This window comes from Rhea pennata, chromosome Z, assembly GCF_028389875.1.
Source record: "Rhea pennata isolate bPtePen1 chromosome Z, bPtePen1.pri, whole genome shotgun sequence".
Lineage (NCBI taxonomy): Eukaryota > Metazoa > Chordata > Aves > Rheiformes > Rheidae > Rhea > Rhea pennata.
This window is the reverse complement of record NC_084702.1, coordinates 69,451,279-69,468,776: the sequence shown is the minus strand read 5'-3', so window position 1 is coordinate 69,468,776 and position 17,498 is coordinate 69,451,279. Positions and strand designations below refer to the sequence as shown.

Here is a 17,498-nt window from a genome sequence, read left to right as displayed (position 1 = left end):
AGCAGCATATCAAATCTTCATGTTTTGATTTGATAAGAAGAAGCTTCTGCCACAATGAAGCAAAAGGAAGCCAGTATTTTAGGCAAAAGGTTATCAGTTAAATGATGGATACAGTTGTGTTTTCACAGCACAGAAGAGGATGCTAAGAGGAAAAGGAAAGATAATGAATTCACACAAAAAACAACCAGAACATTAGGACAAGAATTGAACTCAGCAAAAGCCTGGCTCAAACAAAATACAGCAATATCATAGCAATGTCAAATCAGGCAGGAAGAAAGGGAACCAGAACAGAAAATAGCCAGAATCTCTCTACATGAAATATCTCATACATCACAAGAAATACAAATAGATAAAATAGATTGTGTTCGGGTCAAAACTGTTTTGGAGAAGACCATTAAAGGATGCATTACTGAGACAAAGTGGATCTGCTGCTTTTGAGTCTGACTTAGATATGGGTCTTTTTCATGGTATTAGACTGGAAATTGAATCACTGTAGGTAACCTTAACAATTCAGGTACAGACTGTACAGAAAATGGTAATACCTGTTTGTTCCTGAATGTGATAATGATAACATTTTATTCCACATATTGTCCCTGTGTGGACAAAATCTTGTGTAGTCCGATCAGCCTGGTGCTTGTTTACTGAGGCTCATTGCCTCACTAGCTAGTCAGACAGTTCATCACACAGCCAGGCGTATATTGTATAAACATGAGGGATAGATCAGATACCATGCCTAGAATTTACATTGTGATTTGTTTCATAGCTATAACATACAAGTCAGAAGAGAAGGACATAGGAGAAGACATCCTCAACATATTCTGCAAGGCCAATACCTCCTATAATAGAGATAATAACATAAAACATGAGCTGCACACAGCATCATGAAACACTTACTTTTTGGGGGATCAATGTATTTTGAAATTTGCTACACAAGGACACATTAAAAGTTAAACCTTTTTTTTAATTTTAATGTGACTTTACTACAGGCAAGATACTGCTCTATTCATCTGGAAAGAAACAGTACTTTTTCAAGTCTGCAATGGAAGTGACAGAAAGAAAGTAATTATTTGGAAAAAGAAAAAACAAAAACAAGTACCAATTATATAAGTAACCAAGTCATTTCTGTTAGGTACAAACCTACATACTAACTGTTTTGGCTGAACTTTATTTTAATAAAAGCATATCCCTCTAAATTGAACAACCATCAAAATGCTAGAACAGAGCTTAAAATTACTACAATTTCCAGTGGGCTCTAGGGTGCCTTTCATTCACAGACATGGAAAAAAATTCATATGCTTAAAATCATAGCACTTCTCTGTAATTGCAGTTGCTAACCCTAAATCATCAATGAGCAGCAAGAGAGGCAAGAGATTCAAAAACAGTAATTTCAGTGGAAAGAAAATTAGTGCCAAAATTTGTAGGTATGTAATATGTCCTCATGACTAAGACTTGTAAAAGCTACTCTCACTTAAAATCCTCAGAGAAAAATTACATCTATGCAAAATAAAAATGAAAAATAAAGATGCTTAAAAGGACACTTTTAACTAAAATATATGAAAGATACTCCACTTCTTTCAGTAAACTACTGTTATAGTTGTTTCAGGGTGATTGGTAACATAATCATTAAAATTGGCTTCATTCACCTAACTAAAAAAGAACACTGTACATACCATATTCATGATAGTGAGGATATACGACTCCACATGGTCACTTCCATGATATTCAACCATCTTACTGTCTGCAACCACAAGCGTCTCCACCCATCGTTCCTTGCTGACAGAGCGCCGCGAAACCTTTCTGATAGTAGTGTGATTTCGTTCCCATCTCTCCCTTTGACGCTCTTGGCTTTGGAAAAAACTGAAGGTATCTGGAAAGGTAACAAGCAATGCGGACTTCAAAATGTTTTCAAGCCTGATTTACATTGTGTATGACTGTACTACTTGTAGATAGAACGGCAGCATCACAGAATCAAGGAACAGTTGAGTGGGTTGGACCATTGGCTGGAAGAGACTTCTGGCTGCCACCTACTCGATTTGCTCAAAGCAGGACCAACTTCAAAATGACATCAAAATGACAATCAAATGACATCTCCCCAGCGAAGTGCTAAGTATCTCCAAAGATGAACTAAACAGCACTCTAAAATACATATCCAAAAGTTACCCCCCCCAACACTCAAAACACCAGAGATTAAGATACTAGACACAGAGCTAAGCTAAGAAAAACAAATTGGGGATGCCTTTTTCAAGGAATTTTTGCTCTGTGGTTTGGTTCAGAACTTTCTAATGACACCAGTTTACAGTTTCAGATAAGGGATACTCTGTCTCCACATGGCACCCTTATTCTCAATGGCATGATAATTTAAGCTTAGTACATGCCATTTGTTTTGTACATGCAAAATATCACCACAGAAACCCTGAAGAGCAAGAATGCTTCACCAGCAGGTGTCATCTGGATACCAATGAGGCAAATGGCTGGAGGCTCCTCAGCTGTCACGTTGTCTGACTGACAGGTAAGAAGTTTAGTGCTTCTGCTCTAATATTGGGATCTATGCATATAAATCCTTTGGGAAAGTGCTCTTGCTCTTTAAAGTTGCTAGCAACCTTGCACTGTGCTCAGTGGGGCTAATTACTCCTCCTTCACTCTAGCTTGGAGGGCCAGCTGGCTCTGCTAACAGGGAAATACTGGGAACATGCATACATCTAGGCCTGAAAATGAGATGAGAGATGCCAGTTCCAGCAGCAACTGGTGGCATTTTTCCAGCCAAGAAGCCAAAGAAACACTTCTGTGGGTACCAGGGTTTCCCAAGTCTTGGGAAGAATCAGGAATGTTTGTTATTTTGATAGATACTGCTGAAGTCCTCTGGCATCTCATCTGCAGAACAGGATGTCTTTACTGTAGACTGTGCACATGTGCTGGCCAGCAGCATGGCTCTTGTCTCAAAGTGCTCACAGCCTGTTCATCATCATCTGCACCTCCCAACACTACTCAGTGGCAGGGGGCAATTATCCAACATCACCTCCACCTCCCAGCACCACACAGCGCTGAGGGACAGCTATCCACATCACTCTTCCCTTTAAGTACAGATGACTTTGCAGCTAGGTCTCAAACTCCTGGGTTCACATTGGCAGAAGATCTGTTAAACCTGTGTCATGAATGCACTGTTTGCCCTTCAGAAGAATGAAGTTCAACCAGAAGGTATCACTGGGGCTTATGTATCTACAATGTGTGCAACCATTTGACTATTAATGATGTGTACATCTGTTAGTACGAAAGGTAATTGGTATCTTGGCTTATGGTATACATGCAGCAGAATATGCACATGTCTTTAGAAGTGGGCTCTCTGAGGTCAGTCTGAAAGTTGCCTAGAAAAAGAAATGCTGGTACTGATAATACATTGGAATTGGAATATGCCATATTAACAATCAAAACTACAGCAGCTACACTACTCACATTTAGAACTGAGCTACAATACACAACTGTGCATTGCACAAGAACTCCATTAGCTAACAGACATTATCATCAGTTAGTATTGCGTTGTAGCACCATTTAAGGACTTCAGAAAGCACCAGACAGGTAGCACTGAGAAGAGCACATACATACAAGGTTACCTCAAGCAGATTCATTCTATTAAACAGGTATCTGTACCTCCTTGGACAGCTTTTTAAAGTATACTGTACAAAGCTGAATTAATATACTATGCAGGACATCTAGTATTCCATATTGTGGATTCAGAATATAATAAATTAGTAAATAATAGTTGTAAGTACATTTTTTGGACTACTTGGGCAAAAACAGGAAGATTTTTGACCTTCTTGACAAGGTTGACAGTGTAAAAACTGACTGAATATAAGAAAAGTCTGAATAATATAAAAGAATTCATATAAATCTGCAAGCTTCTATTTTTTACTATCCATACATTGTAAGAATAAAAGTGTAACTATACTGATTCCCTTGTGATTACCAACCCAAATCACTGTCAGTAACACCCTATGCACTCAGGCTGTATCCAGTAGATATGTCAACTGGTAAAAATGTTAGTCAGTGAAGAAAGTTCCCTTCTCACCAAGCCAAGGAATGCAATGAGAGGCATGCATCTTTGTATCAATCTTGAAGAATGAGCTGCATGGAATACTAGCTTTTTTATATACAGAACATACTTTGCAGTATAAGAAAATAAAGATTTCCTTCCCCTCTGTTATGTTTTTCTAAGGGCAGGATAATGGTCCTAATGGATAATGGATAATGGTAACTCTTAAGGCAACTCCATAATGCTAAGCTGCAGTATCATTCCTGCTGCCACCCTCAAGTTTTGATAAGTTACCTTAATAGTTACCCCTATCAGGGGCTATTAATGAGTTGCATTCATTGCTCTATTTTGTACATTTGTGTGGTTTTCAACTTTTTGTTTTTTAATGAAGTGCAGTTCACAGTATCTACATTTTATCAAGGCATTTTTTCACTAAGAAAAACCTTCCCCACTGCTACCTGAACAGAATATTTTGGCCAGGCTGCTAACAAAGTGATTTGTTTCTGCCCAAAGGAAACATCACATCAGTTGTCAGGCTTTGTATTTGCATCCAACAAGGAGTTTTACTTATTGTCGGGACAGGTGATAGCTCTGGACCCAAGGAAGATAAAAATGTTTAAAGCCAGCCAGACTGCAGCAGTGAACAACCCTCAGGGAAGTAACATCCCGGTTAAGTGTGAGGCTATGATTACCGCAAAACCTCAGAAATGAGACTCGAGTTGTGAAAATTAATGCCAGAGAACAAGAAGGTGCCTCAGACAAAACTTTCTCCTCAATGATGGTCTGGGTAGTGCCTGCACTGAAAGGGATCAAGGGACTCACCTAAGAATTGAATCCCAGGCGCTCAAGTCTCCTGACAGCTTTTAAGTTGGGTGAAGCAGGGAGAGAACCTCTTCAATACACACTAGCACATCAGCAGTTACAAAGCATAGTTCTGCTGTTATGTCTCCACAAATGATGGCTGCTTTATCAAGCTTTTTGTTCTGAAGCAAAATAAACTCATTTTCCTTTTACCTTATATTAGTGAAGTGCTGCAAATGATTTCTGCTTAGCTAGAAAGTCATAGGCACTCTGTTCTCCAGGAATGAAAATTCTAACCTAGAGTCCACAAGTTCAGGGAGAGTCAATACAAAAAGACTTTCTCCCCCACCCTCCCATGATAAATGCTGACCAAGGAATATTCTACAAGAAGGAGAAGCAAGAAAAGGGGATACCTGAATCCTGAGGGTTTCCGTGAATGTTTGAAAAAGAGATGTAAGTATAGTTCTGGAATCATAAGCAACAGAAACAGAGGTAGTGCTGAAAGGATACACAGAATAGTCCAAAACCAAGTAAAATGTAGGTTGGTACAGATCTCAGCTAATAAACTGCATGAAATGCAACCAGAAGTATTCAGATGTTTCTATCTATTATGGGAGAAAATTTCGCAGATATTAGGTTATTAATTAAAAACATGATTCAGCCAAATAGGTCACCTACAGTGTTACAGAGGTCATACGTGATATCCAGCCATATCGCTGCATATCCAGCAAAAATGAGGCAGATGACAAGATTTCATCAACTTCCAACCAGAACTGGCTGAAAAAATTTCAGCTAAGAGCTTTGTTTTCTTAGAAACCCAAAGTTTGGTTTTTCTTTTCTTTTCATTAAAAAAAAAAACTAAAAAAATAAAGACTGTCCCCTGAAACTATCCACAAATGCCACCTGTCTAGCTCAACATATAGTATGCTTAACTCTGGGTTACGAGGGAAGATTTTTGTTATCTGTAAGCCTGAACAAGCTTACAGGAACAGGTGTGCAGAAAAATAGCAGTATAACAACTTCTACAGCACAGGTTAACAATGCATGGCTTATATGCAGGAAAGCTGCATTTTCTCTTTTAGTAAATCAACTTAATTTGTCATTAGATGACAAAAGAATTATAGTGTTATTTTATTAGCTCCTCTAAAGAAAGATCTTTCTAACCTTTAAACAGCAACATTGATAGCTTCACTATAAAAAGCAATTAAATTTTTCAATTTGAACATCACATCTGCTCAAAATTTTGCTCCATTGGAGGTTTTTTGTTCAATTTCCCCCCCCCCCTCAAAAGTCCCTTAAAGAACAGGTATGACTCACCTCACTTAAAGGCATTCTATAGAATTTTCCATTTCAAAGGTCTCTTTCACCTCTGTTTCCTGCAGGTGTTGCTCACAGAAGAATGCAAGCAGCATACCGCGCAATGCAAGGAGACCTCAAGGTGCTAACTGCACACAGCCACTTCTAACATCTTTGGGGATACAGAGGGCACTTTGAGGAAGTAAGGTGAAAATGTCTGTAAATTCTCAGGAGAGGAGGGTGAAGCCTATAGACATAATACAACAGCACAGACTTGTATCTTCACTTTCTCTCCCCACCTCCCGTCTCTTTGTACAAGAGCTCTTCCATTTTTACTGCTCTGTATTATTCATAGTCGAAATACTAGCTCTCCAGACATGAGGTATGAAAAATGCTGGGGATGTTAGAATAATAAATCCCACACTGTTCAGGAATTTCTACATCACAGTTATTCTCATAATCTTCACTATACAGACGTTTTCCTAAGATATGTCTTTAGTTTGAGTATAAACAAATAGACTGTAGTTTTGGGTAAGTAGTGGAGTCAGTAAGCACTGAAACCCCATCACTGTATAATTCATAAACATATGAAATCATCACTAACTACAGAGATTAACCTAGTGCTAAAAAGAACAGAGAAGACAGTCCAACTGTAGACTAAATAAAGGAAAGGCAGAGAAGTGACTCAGCTGACAAATATTAAGAGAAAAGAAATTAGCAGAGTTTCATGAAAACTGAGTATTATCCAACAACCGCTGAATCAGATCTAATAAGGACTTGGGAATGTCCAAGGAAAGTGCTCTAGCCACCACACTTCTAGACAAAGAAGGCAGCCCTCTTTCCTCCTTTGCTCATGTTTTGCGAAAGCGCAGGTTTGGTTCTAGGGCGTGAATCCCCATTTCTGACGGGCAATCCTAGGCAAATTGCCTGTATCTTTGAGAGAGGTGGAAGATGAGACACGCACTGATCAACATTTTTCAGCGGCTAACTCCCAAACAGCATATTGCTTCTTTGAGTTTCTACCCATAAACAGTAACCTTCTTCATCTCTACAGGGAGAGACGTCAGCACAGGCTTCTGCCCAACCCTTCAGTCTGGTGAGCCCTGCACCAAAATGCCACTAAGGCCTGGAGCCACAGGTCTCATTCCACATACCCTGAAAGCAGAGGGCAGCAGGAGCTGGCGGTGGACAGATGATACCAGGTCCCCCTCAGTGCTCCAGCAGCCGAGGTTGGAAGGACCAGATCTCATCCGACAGGGATCTCATCCCTGACAGGTCAAGTGAGGCCAGACTCCATGGCCACGGCCACCTCTCCTTTTCCCATGGCCAACAGCAACCCATATAACCCAGCAGCCCACACAGGCTCTTGCCCACACTCAGCAAGCAGGCACAACAGGGATTTGAGTTGAATTGTCCAAGATTCACATGCAGTTCGAGAATCAGCAACCTGCCTCTTGCCTTCTAGGAGGAAGGCAACTGCAGCTTTCCTGCTATGATCACTGGCAATACTGGTAAACTGGTATGTTTGGTCAGCAAATTCCTAGCTTGCTCTGTTCCAAAATGCAGCAGACTGCTTGCTAGCAGTATACATTGTCTTGAGCAGCACAGTATCATCACCCTGAGTAACCGTAAGAACTTCTTATTAATCTACAAAATTCAGGAAAGCAACAGCTTATTCCATACAATATGTGAACTCTTTCTCCTTTTCTAACTCTGTCTGCTAAAATAAATAAGGTAGAACAACACTAGTTCTGAATACTGGCAGTGTAAGAGGAAAGGCTCACACATCCTTACACAGAAAAGCTGCTGTAAAACAAGGAAGAAATAAAGCACATGAATTTAAAAACAGAATAGGTATCTAAAGCTCTTTTTGAACATTTCTGAACAGACTAAGCTAAATCACACAATTGCTTTCCGAGTGTCAAACAACACTGTTCACATAGAGAACTATTACAGCTATTTAATCACATATTTCCCCATGTTGACAAGCTCCAAGATCAACAAAGACAACCCCATGAGGGCTCAACAAAAATAAATACAGAAAAAGAAAACTTGCAAGCTTTGTTAGCTTCAACATTCCCGCTGTCAAAAATATATAGTATCAAACAGTGGAGTCACACCACTTAATATAGAATGAAGCTAAAATTGGATCTGTGATGACTGATGCACTGAATCAGATACTGCTGCTAAGTGTGTCTGCCACACGTTACCACGCAGGCTGGAGGGACAGAACAACACATATCCTGAGCCACTAGCTCTGTACATCAGAAGATGTACAGAGAACATCATCATGAAAAACAACTACATCTAGAGCTGCCTATGTCTTACAACTAGAATTTTCCTTCTGTCTGAATCTTTTAATTCCCCCCCCCCCCCCCAGGGGTGAACCCAAGGCAAAACAATTCCAATTTTTTTCAAATTTTCTTAATGGGAAAACCTTGCTCCTTCCTTCTTAACTCCAGTATTTTTTATTGCCATCCTACCACACTGTGTATGTACTACTCACATTAATATAAGATAGCTAGGATAGTTAAAAATGAAAAAAGAATAGAAGCTGCAAGGAAAAATAACCGCATGCTTTCCTACCAGGAAAACACAAAGTAGAGAAACTAACACTTTTTTAAAAACCAGAAAAAAAGTACTTGCTAATTAACAGGACATATGCAGCAACTATAAAACCCCAAAACTATGAAACTCCCTCCAAGCTGCAGCAGAACAACACTGCAATAATTATGTAGTAAGTACAAACTACAGCTAGAAATAATCTGCAAATAAAAATTGTATGAAACATCTGATTGCCATCTCTCCATTCAACAGAATTCACCAACTCCGATGGAACTGGCTGTAAAGTATAGAGTTCTGTACATACTTAAGTCTCCAAAAGATTATAGTTTTTCCGTAAGTTAGAGTTTTCACTTCTTTTTTTAATGTTTATTTTAGTGAACATCTAAAACTGGCTGTTTTGTTTCTGGCTTCCCTTAGATATTAACAACAGTGAAGTATCTAGAAGTGGTGGATTAATTATCCCCTTCACATTCAGGAACTATATTTCGGTCAAGGTTGCAGAGAAGAGCAAAACACTTCAGGGACAACAAAAAACTACAGATGTGTAAGATGCATTTCTATGACTACATTACTCAATGTGGCTTGAACTTTCCATGTTCGTTCATTTGGTAACTTTGGTGGCTGGTCCCTCTTGTTTTGCTGATAATATTAATGTGATGGATGAGAAAAACAAAGTGCCTTTTCCATGAATTCAATCTAGCACTTAGTAAATCAGTATTTGAAAACAATTTAATTTGCAGTGCAATTCTGTTTTCATTTGATGAGACAAGTATCTTCTGGAAAAAAAATTCCTAATAAATTACGTCAATGCCTTAATGTTTGCAACTAAGAATCATTACTTTAAGAATCACTGACCTAAGAACAACAAAAAAAAGTTTTTTTTAGATTTGGGAGCTAACACGACGCAAATGAGAATTTAATCATATGGTCTTTATTAATAATTTTTCTTCTTTTTATGTATCAGTAGGAAAAATCCCTTGCATGAAATGAAGGCAAAAACTAAAAGTGACATCTTCATGTAGATGTCTCCATGTTGTCAAGGCTGATCTGTTTTCCAGAGGTGAACCAAACAGCATCCAGAAGTTCATGAATCAGACACCAAAAATTTCTATTAATGTTCCATAAGTTTCATTCATTCATTCTTCATAGAATGAAGAAAAACAAAGTGCTTATAGACGTCCTTATACCTGCTTAAGTCAGGAATAGGACTAACACTATAAGAAAAATCTTATTCTTGCAATATTCTTAAAGCTGCAGTAAGTATGTGTAGACATCGCAGCATTCAGTAGTAGAAGAAAGGGTTGAAATTCTGGAAGGATGCATATTTTGTGGAATATCTTAGAAGAACAGACAGGAGGACAGCAATGAACTAGCTGTATCCAGAACTGGCAGTACAAGTTGCTAGAGTGCTCATCAGCTCTTTGAAGTTACCCAAGTGATTTTAGCACAGGCTCCTCTTGGAGGAAAGCCATTTGTCAGCTTATGCACACACACATCACAGATACAGTTAATATTGTGTGTTTAAATATAAAACTCTGGTCAACATTTGCAGTCCTCACTTAAAAAAAAATCACTCAACATAAACACAGCTAATTCAGAGATTTCAGGTAAACTGGTGCACCTCCCTGTGTAAATATTTTTTTTTGTCTCTGCTCCCCAGTAGAAACATGAGCCAAAGTACAGCAAAGAAGAAAGGCATCGTATTAGGATAATATTCTCCTGAGGCCTGTAAGCATGTGCTTTCCTTCACAGTGGTCGATCCTTTAGCCAAGCTGCAAGTTTGTTGGGGTCTGAGCAGGGACACACAGCTGCAGAGCAGAACCGAAGGGTCTGGGATTCCTCAGGAGATAACTGGGAGACCTCTCTCCCACTTGCAGTTCTTGCTCAGCTTTGCAAACCACTTCAGCCTTCCCTGCCTGCCCTGTAGAGGACTACCTGCTTCTTCATACCTCCAGCATTCCCACACTGTTTTCTTCAAATTTACAGTAACTAAGGACTCCCTCCACAGCAAAACAAACTTCAAACAAGATACTCTTCAGAGAAACCTGCATGTACTGTTGCCATAAAACCAATATGCCCAGCATTGATGTCTTGCCTATATTAAGGATATCCTATATTAAGTTTATCCTATATTAAGGATAATAAGGATTAGAACAAACATGGGGGGGAGGAAGGGTTGAGAGCCTACATTTTTTGATCCTCTACTACTCCAAAATTCAATGTGTAATCCACAGGAACTTCTATCTGACTCATTTTCATTTTCCATTTGTAAATACAGCAAAAACAGCCACTTACTTCCCTCCGTGCTTGTAAATGGTACAGAAGCAGCTGGGATCAGCTGCTCCTGACTCCTCTGGCAGAGGGATGGGAAGGAAGAGGCAAACACATGCTGGTAGCACAGCAGCAGTGAGATGCCACTACTGTTACCCTGCCTGTCAGGTGGTCCTAAGGCAGAATGCAGCCTTCCCGCAGGCTGTGACGCTGCTCCAGCTCATACTTTCAGCTTCTCAAAGAAACCTCCAAGTTCACAGCTACTAAATCTCAGCAGTTCAGTTTAAAACTGTTTGTTAAAAGTGTGGCTGTTGAACTAAAGCTATTTCACATCGCCCACCTTTGCCTGCCTGCTTGGCCCAATCTCTGCATCCCTCTGCTCCTCTTCCCCTAAACTCCTCTCCTGAATCCCCAAACAACTCTCTTCCCTGGGTACTCTTCAAGATGTGAGCTCAGCTGCAACTCTCATGTGAGATCCGGTGTGTCCCAAGCCTCTCACACCATTTTTATTGCCTGCTCTTGTTCTCAGCTGTTGGCACACGCTCTCCTGCCTCCAACCTGCTTTCTTGCGCTCTCGGTCACAGGTAGCTCACAATGTGCTGGTCGGCTAATTCCCCAGGAAACTCCACATCTTCAGAGGATTCAAAAACAAAAAAATGAACAGTTGTGCCTTTCAGACCTTCTTTGACTTTGCTTTCTCTCAGCTAGAAAGTTAAATTAGGGAGAGATTTTTTAGCTGAGGGCCAGCATTTACTTTGCTTTATAAGTGGCAGATTTTGTAGTGTTTGTGTCACAAATAAAACTGACAAAACACAAGACTTAAAGTTATTACTCTAAGATAAGATTTGCTAGATATCAGCTCAACCTTTTAGGTGAACCACACAATGAATGACTTTGGTGCACACAATGGAACAGGACCCACTTCTATACATATATATGGATGGGCTGGGGATAGAACAGACTCCAGGAATATTTAGTGACCCAAATAGGTTCTCTAAGCTGTATCAAAACTGCTTAACTTGCTGTTGAGTATATGAGCTCTATCTCCCCAAACTGTCCCAAATGCATGGGAGACATGCCAGTGGGTACCATGAATGAACACTATCTCTATATATTGAGTCTCTATAGAAAAACTATCAGCTACTGAATCATTGCTTTGGGGAAGCCTCTCATAGTTAACTAAGGAGTTTCATTTCTTGGTATAAATTTTGTTGTCTTGAGAACAGCTCACAGTCCGCACAGGCTCTGTAAAGAAACAGAAATTTAAATAGCATTCTGTATTAACTGACTCACTAGCTTCTATACCACATTGTCTGTTTAAAACACTGAGCAAATTTGTTCTTCCATTTTCATTATTTCCCTTAACTTCTGGGAGTCGAGGTCAGGTCTTCCCTTCTCCGTGGTTCTTACTATAAAGAGTAGTTTTGCAGCATTCTTTGCATTTGGGTAATATTACCAGAGCACTGGACCTCCATTTTATGGCTACTTATCCTATTGTTCTCTATACATACAGATTATTTTTAATGGCATCTTAAAAGACATTATGTTTGACTTCTATTTATAATTCTAGTACTTGCTTCATTCACTCCCAGACAAAGGAGAACACTGATGGCAGTTGTGTGTTAGCAGAATGAGAAAAATGTGGCAAGAGGTTAAACTCAGCCACTCTGTTTCAGAGGCTTTAGAAAGAGGTTTGGGGAGAGAATTTAATGTATGAACGCAGACCGGTCTGTGCTACTTGGCTGCAAAGCCAAAAAACATGGTCATATTTCATTTATACAGCATTTATTAGCAATGAGGTCTCATTGTTGGCACAATTATCTACATGGCTACAGCAGTTACCTGATGGATAAAAAGAAATACCATACAACACACTAAAACAACATTAAAACGTATTTGGAATTCCATCAGCATCTTTTTCTTTTTAAAGTTATCTTTTCCAACCAAAGTTATCAAAGAGGAAGCCAATTCATGTTCCTCTCATAAACTGACTGCCTTTGTGGCTATCATATACCTTTGAAATGTAAAGCTTAGTAACATATTTTGGCACTGCATAACATTTTTTAGTGTAGTTTTATCATTCAAGTAAACAAGTACGTTTACATTTCTAAGATAAAGTTTCTATTTCAGCTTTCAAAATGTCTTGCTCATACAGGGACATGCTTCAAATTGTCTTCTTTAAGATATCAGTAGAGAAGTTATTTGATACCCCATACGCATAGGAATTGGAGAACTCAGCTGACATCAACCCGGATGGCATCTGTTTGTGCTCTGGCATTGCCACCATATAAACTTTTGCTGGATTGCAACATGACAGATTCTCCTACCTTAACTTTTCCAGATACGAAAGTCACTCAAGAATTAGGTTAAAAATATCTTTTCAAGACTGGATTTGAGAGAGACTTCCCCAGCTGCAATATGATAGTCAAATTATAAAGCATTAGAGAGTAATCAAATTCATGTCCAAGCATGAAACAGGTCAGAATTTAATTATTATTAAAAAAAAAAAAAGTGTTCTAGACAGTTATTTGGCTCAGTAATTGCAGAATTGACTAGTTTAGGAACTAACTTGATCTCTATGTCCTAAGTAGCTAAGCAAAAATGTATGAGAACGCATTTACTTATATAAATTAATGAAGTGTCCAATAAAATGCACATTCCACTGAGCACTGATGACCAGGATTTCCTGATTTTATAACTAACAGTTTTAAAATTTAAAAATAAAAAAGCCAAAAAATAGTCTAAAATCCACTATAAATATTGGGAGTATTACTGCTAACTTTTACAGAAAACTTCTCTAATCACCCAATGAATTTAACAGAAGGTCTGCAAGCATTCCTTATATAAATCACCAGGGTTTGTTTCATGGTTTTAGCCCTGCATTTTGACATTTCATTTAGCCCACACACGTAAACACACTCCTTTTTTTCTTCCCACCCGCCCCCAGAACAATTTAAAATTTCACATTTAAAAGATAGCATGCACTAACAAGACTAGAAAAGATTTTCAGATCTTAAAAAGCAAAGCAGTGCAGCAGTCCTTTCCGAATACTCCAAAACCCTGTCAACAAACAACAGCTCTGCACGCAGGTTGCAATGTTGCAGTCCTTGGGCTAGGGCCTGACTAGTGTCCTTGGCTGTTAGCAAAATAGAGGTGAAATCCCAATTCAGTATTTAGATTAGCTATTTTACACATTTTCTCCGTGACTGGAACTCTTCAGTGTTTCCATTCTACAATTTTTTCTCTCTCATTCAGCTACAGTAAGCTTACGCTGAACAGAACAGAAATGACTGCAACGTGCCACAGGTGTTAACTGCTAACCACAGAAGACTGGCTGACACACCACAAAATTCATTCATGCTGCCAGTCTTGCTTAAGAATCAAGGAAAACTGGACTACACTCAGAGGCTACACGTTTTGCTACAGCCACCTTAGCACAGCCATTCGTTCCTCATAGCTTATGCATCCCCATGCAACCACTTCTGAAGCAGGGAAACTCAGCTCTGCCTCTGGTTTCTGATGTCAAGCACCACCGTGCCACCACTACTCCTTTCCCACTCTCCTCTCTGACAGCTTCAGATCCTCTAGAAATATGGCAGTATCAAAGCTGTCTCCCTAGCAAAAAGCAACCCTATGAGAAAATTCAGAAGCATCTCTAACACAGTGATACTATTTCCCGTACCACAATTCAGTTTTGCCACACAAAAGCCTAGAAGTGACAGATCAGCCTGAAGACGTCAACAGAGAATCATAATTAGAAAGTGCTTATCTGGGCTAGCAGAACAATAGCTATTGTCATTAACTTTGTAATAAAACTAATTATCCATTGAAATGTACTGCACAAATTCTGCTGTTTGTCTTCTAATATTACTTAAAGGGGATTTATTTTTCAACCACTTTTTTCTCCTTCCTTTCTCCAGTTTCACAGATTATGGGAGAACATTTTTTTTTCTTTTCCACACATCACTGAAAGCCATGATGACTGATTTCCATCATGAAGGGACAGTGAGGAGCAGGTGGAGCTCTTACAGGGGAGTCAGGGTCAAAGCACAAGAGAATGAACAGATCCTATTCTTCTGCTCACTGGCCATTCTAGAAATACCCCCAAATAGAGAGATTCTTCCCTGAAGTAATAGAGTTTTCTGAACCTTTTTGGCACTATTGTAGGATGTGATCTTTGAAGATAGAACAGAGAAGTAGACAGCCTTAAGTTATCAAGTCAGTTAATTTCTGCATCTCATTTTTCCCATCTCCTAATCTTCATACACCTGCTTAAAGGCCTTCATGATACATTAGCTCAGTTGTCATGAATTCACCATCCATCAATAAGCGAGTGCTTCTGGCATAGCAATATGCTATGCAGACAAAATAGCCACAACAGTACATAAATAATTCCAGAAACTTGAAAAGTTAAAAACTTCCTCGGTTTTAAATATTTTAAAGACACTTTGAGAAAATGTAAGCTATCACAACTAAATTAACATACCATGTCTTTGCTGTGAAAGAGAAATGGCTACTCATGGAATAGATCTTTGAAGGGGTAATTAAACTGTGCCTTTTAGTTAAGTTGGTTTAAGTTCAGACTGCAAAGGAGAACAAGTGAAAGAACCTCTAGAATTAATCTTGAAATGAACTGTTATTATTTCATAGCTTGACCTGATACCTTTTAGAAATGCTGCATATCCTGTAACCTTCCTGTCTCTGGATTTACACAACCAAGGTCATTTGGCCTTTTTCTGTCCCAGATGTGTTCTTCCTCCCACCCTCATTCCAGCTTTCAGCAAAGCCTGCATCCCTGAGAAAACTCTACGTAACATTTACCAGTTCCACCAATGTGCTCAGAGGAAAAACCACAAACCAGCACTTTCAAAATGCCTCCTTGCTCTTGGCTGAGGCACAGTAGCTTGTATTTCGAATAATGCTACTAGAGTTACAGAGCATTCAAAGCCTCAGCCCCAACCCTGCTGTGCTTCTGCAGCAAACACAAACAGCATGAGAGCAGCTGTCCCAGGTGAGGACTCTCCTCTAAGCCTAGGCCTAATAAGGGACTGGGCATCATTCTGCAAGTTCCTGAAATCAATTACACTAACACAACATCGTGAAAATCTCTGGCACATTCTGCTTTTAATACTTTCTATTCTTAAAAGTAGATCCCAATAACAAAAGTTCTCAATTTCACAACATTTCAGTAAGACCCTGGAGGCTTTCCTGCCCTGGTGCAGCATACAAACTTTGCATTTTGCCCGATTAAGCCCCCTGGAGCATAGGCATCCATGCAGAGACAGAAATGAATGCTTCGAACAACAGAGCAGGGGCAGCCTGTCACCCAGAAACTCAGTTCTGCTAATGGAAGGTACTTAAAGGCCTTTGTAAACTGCTAGAAGGCTCAAGGTGGGGGGGAAGCACATGAACCCGAGGAGGTCAGGGCAGGCAGCTGGCAGGGTCTCTGCACGTAGCAGGTTATGAACTCCTGCCTCCTGACGCCCTGCACGAGCGGCTCTGTCGCCATACGATGGTTACACAGGTGGCTGCTGCTATTCTGAACTCTTCATGAATACCACCACACATGCAAAGGATGTCTTTGGTTTTAGCCAGAGTTTTGAAAGCAGCTTTTCCTTTTGAGCCCTGTTTCCTATCAGAGTTTGTTATCAGAGGCATTATAACCCGCTGGATGTCACGAACCTGTTAATTTGCTTCGTTTCTGTCATGAATGGGATGGAGGTTCACCAGTGACACCAGAACAGGGCTACAATTACCTGGGCTCCGTGGGATACGCTGGCTATAGAAAGCTAGTCCAGAATCCTTCGGAGATGGGAGTAGCTGGGGCTCCCGTAATAAAATGCCAGAGCCTTTTAAAGTGTTTGCTTAGAAATGGGTTTGAGCTGCACCCCAGTGCAAAGAAAAATCAAGCAGTCATGTTAACAGATTCAGCCTTTTTTATCTCGTAAATGACAATCTCATCTTTTATTTGCAGAAAGCCCCTAGCTCTTCCTCTTTCCCAGGAGTCTTGAAATTATAAAGGCATGTAATGAATGGGACCAGATAGAGAGAAAAATGCAGGTGGCTTTGCCTGAAAGAAATATCCAGTTCAAACACATCATAAAGTGGTATGATTAAATTCTAGTGGTATGATTAAATTCTAGTTTAAAGAGAGAAAAATATTTCCAAAATACAATTTCACTAAGCATATTTAAGTGGAGACACCTCACTGCAGAGATAACGACGGATAGAGATGGGCTACATCTATCAGCTGGGGACCGTGGAGAAGAGACTGCTCAGTAATCACCACCTTAACATTAAAGCTCTCTCTGCTTGGGAAACTTTCAACAGCCTGTCAACGCTACTGGTACTGGCTTTGCAGGATACTCTCTTTTTGTACTTCTTCCCTTCCCCATCACTTCCCAGCAGATGAAACTTCATTTCTCATGCCAGGCAGCTCCTCTGAGGAGCACTTTACTGACAGACACACCTCACAACAGGCAATGGATGTAGCTGGGGAGGCGGAAAATACCATATTGCAGACAGAGGCTCAGGGAAT

The 17,498-nt window shown here is 39.7% G+C and overlaps 1 protein-coding gene across 1 annotated transcript in view; it reads right to left on the bottom strand.

The window, feature by feature from the left end:
• Positions 1-17,498, bottom strand: part of ADAMTS12 (ADAM metallopeptidase with thrombospondin type 1 motif 12) — a 161,570-nt gene that overhangs the window by 72,042 nt on the left and 72,030 nt on the right. The window contains 1 exon segment of the mRNA XM_062600509.1: positions 1,671-1,867. Within this exon segment, the coding sequence (XP_062456493.1) occupies positions 1,671-1,867 (197 nt within the window).